Raw genomic sequence first — 10,857 nt, 5'->3', positions numbered from 1 at the left:
TTCGGTGGCCAAACGAAGATGGGGAGGAGGAAGAAGATGAATATAACGACGAAGAGCAATAAGAAGGAACAAAAGAAAATAAACAAAATATCAAAGATACAACCGCGAGCCCAGACACATCATGCGACTGACGGGTACTACGTTGCCCTTCTCCAAGGGACTTCACACCACGAGCCCGGACCCATCCTGCGGCTGGTGGAAACTCCGACTTCCTGCCATACGGATTTCACTAACGTTCTTCCCAAAGAACCAAAGTGCAAAACACAATTTTTTTTTTGTATCAATAATCCATCATCCAAATACAAGAGAAGGGGCTTCTATATATAGGCCTCAAGAGAAATTAAAAGACACATTGGCCCCTTGGGCTTACATAAGAAAAGAGGGTAAAAAGGGAAATTGCAAAACTAAATTAAAATACACTTAATAAACGAAAATAAAACAAAGTGATCTCGGTCGTCGATCTTCAGCTCCACCTCGGATTGGCATGGACGGTTGGATGTCCGCATCACTAATCCTATAGAAATCAATCTTAGTTATGTCTATCCTATTGTCAGGAATCAATCTCATATCATATATCACAAGTTTGGTGGATTTTATATAAGAAATCATCACTTTATGTCTATTGGCGTATCATATCAGTCAATATCTTTATACCTTATTCACATCACTTAGGATTACATTACAAATTCTATTTAAAGGAAAGCCCATCAATCCTCTCTTCTGTTCATGATAACATGTTTCCAACTAATCTGAATAAGTCAATCATTTTTAACCAACCTTTTTCACTTTTATACACATTTTACATCATATAAAGTATAATAACGAACATTAAATATACATAATATGCATTGATTCTAACATGCAAATATATCAGTGTGCTCATCAGTATGTATATATGTATTATACCAAAATATATGGCAAACCACATGAATAATAAATCAATGCATATTATGTATTTCATATTCAAGTGTAATATACTAACTCTTGATCATTTTATACTTAGTATTACTTTGCCAATTTTAACAAAAATGACATATAAGCAAAATTTTCCTGTGAAAATTCAATATAAGCCAAATGTTCAAGGGAATGATATCTACCACATATCTGAAGTTACACTGTGAAAAATTACTAAAATGAGATATTGCATTTTTATCAATTTCAATATGGAGAAAATAGGAAAAACACAAAATCATTAAAAACAGAGGTAGGGTTAAGGTTACTTATCATGATTAGAACACTTTTTATAAATGGAGTGATTGATGAATGTTGACCTTCAAGTTACAGACAAAAGAGAAAACAATTTTTTTTTTGCTTAAAATGATTATGTACCTGTACCAAATTCCTGCCAAATCCACCGTCGCCATAGTGCCCATCCCTCTGCAAACGGCGTTGTTGTCAGACACCCATCCCTCGTATGTATCATCTCCATCTCTTTAGCATCATTAAAAGGAGAATGAGTGAGAGCTTCAGCTCTTCCTTCTAGTATCTGAGCCTTCGCAAGCCTTCCGAAAACCACACGGCCCTACCCGATTCTTCCACTCCCGTCGCTGGATCTCCACTCTCAATCGAAGAGCCAGACTCCACACCTTCGACCTAGCTTCACTGTGCTGAACTCCAAGCCTCGGACGACCTCTTCCCTGCACTCGATCTCCTTCAACGTCGAACCTTATCCCGCCGAAGCCAGCTCGATCGAGTTCCTTGTCCCGACTCCCCGCTCCACCTTCCGATTTGTTTGATCCGCAGAGAGAGAGAGATAGATAGATAAATAGATAGATAGATAGAGAGTGAGAGAGAGAGATATATCTTTTATTTCTCTAACCTAGCCGAAGACTTGCTTCAGCCCTCTGATCTCCACAGCTTCCTCCAGTCACAAGTCGAAGCCATCCGCAAATCCCGATCCCTACCTTGCCGAAACCCTAGACCCACTGACTTTGCCTCCTTCTACGACCCCTCCTACCAGTTCGGAAGTTACGGCATTTTGAGCGGAGGTAGAGATGGGAGCTTGCTCTCTGTGAAGAGATGGAGATTTGTGATGAACGAAGAACAAATTCTCAAGAGGCATGTAAGCAGGAGAGGATAAAACAAATTATCTCAGATCATTCAAGCAAATCAATCTGCATGCAACGATCAAATGAAGAGGACTAAAATATGCCTAAAACTAGTAACTTGAAGATACCCACCAGGCTCAGAGTTGTCATGCCAAATGGGATATGAAAGACAATGATCGTAAGGAGCTTTTTGAAGTCGCCTTCAAGAATGGAAGATCCATGATGTGTGCAACTAACCACATATGGGTGATAATAGAAGATCATACAATGACAAGCTAATAAGCAAAGCTTGGAGATCTAATATTTCTATTAGTCACGGTGAGTATAGAAGCCAACCATAATTATCAACATCATTTACAATAATATTGTGGCGAGTATATATGTCCATCCCCTATGAGAAGAGAGAATGCTGATTATGGAGGGCATAGAAGATGATAAATGTTTGCAGCTCCACAGCAATCATGCATCTGCTAATGTGGAGAATCATGATGGTAGCAAATTAAAGTTCGTTGCCAAATGAATAGTTAAGAGGCTCTTAGAATTTCCATGGGTGGCAAAAGTTACAGAATTCCTGATACGGTTCAAAACTTATCTATTGAAGCTAGCAATTTGAGAGTTCCCGGAAGATTGAAAGTTTAAAAATCTGCTTAAGCTATGCTTAACCAATAAAGGATAAGATCAGAGCATAATCAATGTATTCACTGAGTCATTCAAAACATTAAGAAATCTCCGCTTGTTGTACTTATTATGCCATCCATGGATAAACATAGAATAACACCAGCAGATGCAAGCTCCCACGAGATATGATAAGAGAGCTACCACATACACTGCATATCTTCCATGGGCAAATATCGAAAGCATCACGAAAAGTATAAGACTTCTACGATCTACCGTAGAAGACCCATCGTGTACCCAATATGGTGTTCACAAGCAAAATGCCAAAGGGCTACAACAAATGCAAGGACCTACGAATTAAGGCAGGAGATTCACTAGTGCACTATGGCCCATCTGCAGAAAATGACAAATAGTGCACGATAGTCTGTCTGTACAAAGCAGTAAACAACTCAATCCATAAGCTACTACAACACGCTACTAGATCTGCAACATCTATGCAAGCAGCATAAAGCGTTTACAAACATTCCAAGAATGCCCCCACACATACACCATAGTTTGTATACACATAGGTACACGAAAGGGGTAAATATAATCAAAAACATGCATGGGCTCCGGTGAGCGTATTATTAGTACATATGTGACGTCTAGGGATGCTGTGCGGGTCGATAAGTGAATTCAAGTTCAAACCCGATCCTTCTATGCGGATCAATAGGAGTCGACAGGGTTCAAACCATCAAATAAATATACGGTGGTGATGACCGGTATATTTATCTTAATACATTCATATTAGACATTCAAAGCCTATAGCAATGAGAATTCACTAATAAAGACATAAAGCTTACGATACTCGATCCTTTATCGGCAGCTCATAGAGTTGACAAGGTTCATCCACAAAATGCAAATATTTTCAAATGTAATGGCCCCACACCCCAATGATGGCCGTGTTGAACAGAAAATCTCAACCGGAGGGGTCAATTCCAAATATCCAAAATGTCATCTCAAATACCCACAAAATTCAAAAATTCCAAAATCATCCAAATCCCATATATTTAAAATTGAAATTCAACCATCAATCACTCAAAGCAAAATTCATCCACCCTCTGCAATAGTTTGTCGGGGTGAACAAGTTGAAAACTACTTCAGCTCACACAGAGCTAATCCCTAGTCAAAAATATCATTATGATCCATTCTCAAACAATCTCCTGTTTGTAAGGACGTGGTATGTGTCCTCTAACCGGCAGTTTTGCCGTCAAATGGCACCGCAAAATTAACGGTTATGACCTAGGGCCCTCTGAACCGAGTGATTTTGTCGTCAAATGGAACCACGAAATATCGGTTATGGCTAGAGCCAATACGTTTCTTAGTGGCATCAAATCCTTGAGATATGAATCAATAGGATATGATCGATAAGTCACAAAGCCCTCTGTTAACTAAGGTGGATTCAAATTAGTTCCCTTAGACAAACACTCACTCAGGTCTATAAGGTCCCCTTGGACGAAGCAACCCATGGCTACCGACAAAGATCCTTCTGTCAGGTTGGGTCGACTACCTCCTCTAACTAAGTAAACTAGGGACCACGATGGCCCGGGATGTCGGAACCATGGGATCTTGATCGGGCCCATCATCCATTCCCCACCATCAGTTTTAAGTGTAAGATAGTGAAAATTTTTATTTTAAATATTAAATCTACAAACTCTTCAATTCCCAACGATTTTCCAACATCTGAAACCCATGCTGCTACTATATGCCAGATAATACGTATTTCTACGTATCTGATTGACGACTACCATTAATCTAAAGTTCTCTCTCGTTATCGAGAGGGGTAATTAACTATAGGGGCTTGCGCCTATAGGAAACTAAAACTCATATCATAAAGTCCTCAAAAAATGAGGGCGAAATCTCTGGGTAGTGTCTTATCTACAAGCCCATCTGCCTTCCTGAAATTTATCCCGGAACTTAATCCGTTAAAACTCCCCCAAAGAAAAAGCACAACGGATGGAGGCTGGGGCCAAATTTTCGGAGCCCACAATGAAAATGACCCAAGAGCTGTTATCTCTCCTCTCTCCTCCATTCTCTCTCTTCCTTCTCCCCTTTTCTCAACTGACAAGCAAAGAAGAATAGGGGAGGGGATGGATTGGGTGAGATTTTGTATAAATTTGATATTGATATTTAAAAAATAATAATTTTTCTAACCCAACACCGTGGTGCTCTCTTAAATCCTATAAAACCTGAGAGATTGGCGTCCCAGCGCACAGTATGCTCAACGACGCAGCGCTTGCTCTGATAGTTTTTTTTAGGGAAATTAAAATTGATGTTAGTACACCTCTTATCTTTGGTGAGCCACATGCAAGCAATCTATAACACTAATGTCCGTTTAAATTTTGAACTGATGTTTACTTTCCATTTAAACAATTTATATGTTTGCTCCCATATAATATGTTGGTGGTTCGAAGCAGTAGTTAAGTTGCCTCCATTGTGATTTTGAGGTTATGGGTTCAGTTCATGTGAACTGCCTCTTTGTAAATGTATTGTAAGCTCCTAAACCCTTTTTGGTGGGAGCTTCATGTACTGGTTCTCACTCTTGCTCCCTAGACTCCAGTTTGGTATCATGAAATGTGTCTCTTTAAAAATATCTCAATTTCATACTAAGTCGCATTTGTGTGAAAAACTTAACGCCATTGTTTAAAATTGCGCAATATGAGGCTCGTCTTAAGGCCCGCCTCAGCGCAATTTCAGTGCCTCAAGCTTTTTTTATGAGGCTTACGCCTCATCTTGGCTGAGGCTCGCCTTGAGGCGCATCTCGCCTCGCTGGCATGAGGCATATGCCTCGCTCTATTTATGTATGTTTTTTATTTAGAACTTAGCTAAATCCTATACAAAAGCCCCAAAAAAAATCATTCCCTCTTGCGCTCCAAAGTCACATTAACTTCCTGATGCAGACATCCGATCATGAAGATTTTCAAAGGAGGAGACGACGATCGACGGCCGAGATCATTCCACCTTATCTTAATTTGTTATTTGTAATTTTTATTTTTATTATGAATTTTTTTCTTTTTACCCTTATTTAAGAGGATCGTCCTATGTAAGTCCTAGGGGCATATGTCTTGTTTTAATTTTTTAGGCTTAACGCTGTGATTAATATAACCAAATATATCTACATTGTCAATTGAAGTAAATGTGTTGAAGGCTGATGTGGTTGTTACTGATATCTAGCTTATCTTTATGCTTTCACAGGTTACAACAGATCGAATGGTGGAACACATTGAGAAGCTGCTTGAAATACCAGGATCAAAGCTACTTTTTGGAGGCCAGCCCTTGGAGAATCATTCTATTCCAAAACTCTATGGTGCTTTGAAACCAACTGCCCTTTTTATTCCAATTGATGAGATACTTAAAGATAAGAATTTTGAGCTAGTTACAACAGAACTTTTTGGCCCATTCCAGGTAATACAATGAAGCTACAGAAGTTGAGCCTACTACCTTAGTCTTGTTTCAGTTCTCCGGCCAAGTTGTTCTGGCTTGTTTGATGCCCTTGACCAGTCAACCATGCCTGATGATAAGGCCAAGCATTTCTTTCCAATACTCTTCTTAGTGTAGTTGTAGCCGACCCTGGAATAAAGATCTGTTGTTATTGTTGTTGTTGTTGTTTACTCTTCTTATTATAGTCATGGTTGACCAAAGCCCTTGGGATTTTTCTTAGCTTAAAACTTTATTAAGCTGTTAGGCCCCATAGACATAGTTGGACTGCCATAGAACACTCTGTGCAATTGTAGTTTCATTTGGTCTTATCTTTTGTCTGCTATATATATAGATAGAGAATCAAAGCATGTGGCAGCCAGGCCATCTAGTGCATGTGTTGTATAAAGAAGAGAGACCATGCTTTGCCTAATGGAAAACCCAGATCATCTTTTGTAGCCTACATAAAAAAAGTGGTAGAACGTCAAAGTCCACCATAGAATTTTATGAAGATTTAGTCCATTATCAAGCCCATATAATAGCACTTTAGTTGGGGTTCCTGATAGTATGACAATGGATTACATTCTTTTTTATAATGTGTTGAGTACCGAAACCTTATGAGGATGCATCACCTAATGCTTAGAAGTATAAACAATTTTTTTTTTTAATTAATTTCCAAGTGCTCATTTGGTTGCATGAAATAAAAGATCATGTTTAAAATGTTAAAAAATGATGAAGTTGTTAAATACATCTTGTTAGATGCCAACATTGTTCTCAAACTTCACAAACCTACTCAGAACTCCCAAAAAATGATGATTTAATTTTTAAGCTCCAAATTAGTGAAAAATAGATCACAATTTTGTAAAATATATTTTGATTTGCAAGCAACCAAATAAGCCTTAAACATAGTTGAAAACAGCGTTTGTGGTTAAGGGAATAAGTCAATACTCACTCCTTACTCATGCTGCTCATATATGCAAAAAATGATCAAATTTGATTGCGAATATTGTTTTATGCTGTAGTTCATTAGTCCTGATTTTTTGTTTTACATTTGATATTGAACCTTAATTATTACTTGTTCAAAAAATGAACTAGAAATTGTATGTTATGGTCTCTCATATATTTCCCTACATGAATATTTTTAAATGAGTTAAAACAGATGCATCTAATTTGAATACCTTTACTTGACAGCTGCATTTTCTTGTGAAGATTGTTTTAGGAACTGGAAAATAATTTTTCATCTGCTATATGGTTGTTAATATATGTTGATTTTGTTATAACTTTTTTAGTTAATATTTGGAATCTAGATGCATATGATTTTTTTTTAATTGATTGCTTCAGGTTCTTTAATTGTGTTTAGTGCAATGACACAAAATAATGCTATCTTACGATTTATTTTAGAAGTCCATTTTAGAGGCAAGTTTACTTTGTAATGTTTCTTCCCTAGCTTTAGAATCTTAAACTTGATAACAAACAAGATGGTGATCTTCTACTTTCGAATTCCCTCTCTGTCATGATTGGGCTCTCTTTCCAATAACCAAGCCTTTAACAATAGGATGCCATTAAAAGTTTGTCCGCATTGAACATTTCCTTCCATCTTTTGTGGAGCCTTTCTAAAGCTCCATTGTTTTTCATCTAGCTTATGGAAAATTTTTGAAGTCACTTATAGGCATAAGAGAGATTTGGAATGAACCTTTTTCTCACTAGTTGTGAAGGGATGCTGAAAAATCAGTTTCGTGCACTCCCTGTAAAATAAACCACACGTCGCTTCCAAACGCTTCATATGAAACAAACTAACCCTTGTGTTATTTTTGTAACTAATATTGTTAGTATTATTTTTACTTGCATTAATAGAAGGAATATAAGATATGTTACCTTATATCAACAACCTTTCAATAACTCCTTGTGATTTTATCATTTTAAAGGTGCTCCTAACATTAGTTCCTATCCCAGGTTATTACTCAATACAAGCAAGATCAGCTGGCACTTGTGTTGGAGGCTTGTGAAAGGATGCTTGCACATTTGACAGCTGCTGTAGTTTCCAACGATCCAATGTTCTTACAGGTAGACTAAATAGTTGATGTTTTTCATTGACATTTTAATAATATTAAGTACTCATTGCTTTCATAGGCCACCGTTATCAAACTTGTGGTAGTTTGGATTTCTTCAAGAATTTCCTCTACATTGTATTACTAGCCTCCGTTATGTAACTTAGGGGTGTCAAAATAGGTCTGGAGTTGGTTCGGGTTGAACCCGGAATAGACCCGGGTTCAAACAGGTTGACCCTAACCCGATCCAGTTTTGTAAACTTTAAACTTGGACCCTACCTATGGTTACCAGGTTGACCATACCCGACATGATAACCCATAATTTCTTGGGTTGAGTGAGAATGCGCAGGCTTCCAGGTGCAGACGCGTCACCTGAGACGGGTGCGGGAGCAACGGAACAAGCACGGGGGAGTGAGCAAGCTAGGGTGCAGGAGCGAGCAAGAGGGAGCGGGCTCAGTGCGGGCGCAGTCTGGGTGAAAATGCTTCATGCGACTCACGTGAGACGGCGAGAGCGGAATGGCGGAAGGGAGAGAATGACCGTTGCCTCCGCGTGGGCACGCCTGCGCGGGATGGTGAATGAGTCTAGTTGCCGACCCGAACTCGGGAGAGGCAGATCTGGGTTGCGAGCACAAAACAGGAGGTCGGATCCGGGTCAATCTCAATTGAACCTTGTCCTAATTTATTAAATTTAATCCCAACTCGATCCATGAAAGAAAAAAAAGATTTAATTCTCGGCCTGTTATACTTTTAGCTAATTATATTTTTAATATGCATATTCATATATATGCTTCCCTTAAATATTTAATATCTTGCATGGATAGATGCAAAAATGGATGAGCAAAAAGTAATATATATATCTATTTATGTCCAATTTTGAGCTAGCTTAAATATGATGCGAGCTGATGGTTGCTATATTATTTCTACCAAAGCTGAAAAAAATAAAATTTTCAAGCAATCTATTATCGTCAGTGAGCACACTTCAGGGATAAGATCAGGTGCACAGTAAAAAAGTTTATGTTAACATTTCTCTTGCCATGAACCTTCTTTGCAGGAAGTTCTTGGGAGGTCTGTTAATGGGACGACATATGCCGGTATCAGAGCACGAACAACCGGTGCTCCTCAGAATCACTGGTATGTGAAATTTATGTTCCATGAACGCCTATTTCCTCTCATTTTTTATTCAAAATCAGCTTTACAAAAAGCGAGAAAGTCTTGCTCCAGGTTTGGACCGGCTGGTGATCCTAGAGGTGCAGGAATTGGAACACCTGAAGCAATTAAGCTCGTCTGGTCTTGCCACAGAGAAATCATATATGACATCGGTCCAATACCTCACCAGTGGAAAATTCCACTTTCAACTTAGGATAAGGCTTCGTTTGGGGCGGCTTTCTTACCGCTTCTTAAAGCGGCTTTTTAGTACAAAAATTAGAATTTTTATACTAAAAAGTTTGTTTTAAAAAGCAATAAAAAAATATTCCCAAATGAAGCCTAAATCTATTGGTAAGAGGATCAAACCAAAGGGAAATATACATGAATGTTACAAAATCCTTAAATATTTATATACCTAATAATTAGATCTTTATATTCATTTATATAACATCCTAATTTTTAAATTACATAAAAATATCACTAATGTATTAGTGATGTCGACATTAGGGTGCTATGTATGTATAAATAAATATAAAGATTTAGATGTTAGATATATAAATACTTAGAAATTTTATGGCATGTATGTAAATACCCTCAATCAAATTGTTTGTGAGATGAATAACCATTTCGGGATTTTGTGATTCAATTATCAAATTTCTCCATGTAGGAGTTCAAATGCCCCTGCTATACATATTCAATTTGATAAATAAATTGGTCAGTAATATATTAGTGATCATTCCTTTTGTTCATTAGTTCTTGGTATGTTTTATAAATTTAGTCGCATTACTTTTAATGGGCAAATTATTATGTCTGGTCACCTGACCTAGAAATAGGTCCGGACATCCAATAAAAACTTATCATGTGGACTGCGTTTTGACTGTGCGCTTTGATTGCACTTTGACTGCGCTTTAATTGCGCTTTAGGTGCGCTTTGACTGTGCTTTTTTGGCTGCGCTTTACCTGCATTTTTTTTAGTCAAAGCGCAATCCACATGGCAAATTTTCAGTGAATGTCCGGACCTAAAACGGTGACCGGACCTAATAATTTGCCCTTTTAATGGCCGTTCAAATAGTTGAAAAAATTTTAGGCAGAGATATTCTCATAAATTTTGATCGAATGTCTATAGGTAAAGGTAAGTATGTAAGTCTCATATTTCAAATTCGTTCTTTCTCATCGTAAAGATTGAAGTTGATAAAACTAAATCAATTAACTACAATCTTTACGGCGAGAAAGGCCCAATGTGAAATAGTTGATTGAGTTGATAAATAAATAAATAAATAATAATAATAATAATAAAGACTGCGATAAAAATTGATTACTGTGAATCAATTCTCTACAAATAATTGGATAATGTTCATAAAATTTAATACAATAAAATTCAATCAAGCAAACAATCTCTATTATGAGCATGCTTGTTGCAAATCAAAACTAGATGGGTTCATTTTTAAGAAAATCAATCTATTAATTTAGGCTTACCAACATTTTGAAATGACAACTTAATCTTTTGAAAATGAAGACATAAATCTTTATATTAATTAAATTTAA

At 37.3% G+C, this 10,857-nt stretch overlaps 1 protein-coding gene across 5 annotated transcripts in view; it reads left to right on the top strand.

Annotated features, from left to right (window-relative positions):
- LOC110106675 (delta-1-pyrroline-5-carboxylate dehydrogenase 12A1, mitochondrial) overlaps positions 1-10,040 on the top strand; it is a 54,289-nt gene extending 44,249 nt beyond the window's left edge. For all 5 annotated transcript variants that reach the window (XM_020836633.2, XM_020836632.2, XM_020836631.2 and 2 more), the window contains 4 exons: positions 5,898-6,107; positions 8,073-8,183; positions 9,219-9,298; positions 9,389-10,040. In XM_020836633.2, coding sequence (XP_020692292.1) covers positions 5,898-6,107; positions 8,073-8,183; positions 9,219-9,298; positions 9,389-9,527 — 540 coding nt within the window. In that variant the 3' untranslated portion in view covers positions 9,528-10,040. The remainder of the gene's footprint in view (positions 1-5,897; positions 6,108-8,072; positions 8,184-9,218; positions 9,299-9,388) is intronic.
- The last annotated feature ends 817 nt before the right edge of the window (positions 10,041-10,857 follow it).

Source organism: Dendrobium catenatum, unplaced genomic scaffold (genome assembly GCF_001605985.2).
Source record: "Dendrobium catenatum unplaced genomic scaffold, ASM160598v2 fragScaff_scaffold_998, whole genome shotgun sequence".
In the NCBI taxonomy this organism is placed as follows: domain Eukaryota; kingdom Viridiplantae; phylum Streptophyta; class Magnoliopsida; order Asparagales; family Orchidaceae; genus Dendrobium; species Dendrobium catenatum.
This window is presented reverse-complemented; position numbering and strand designations above follow the sequence as displayed.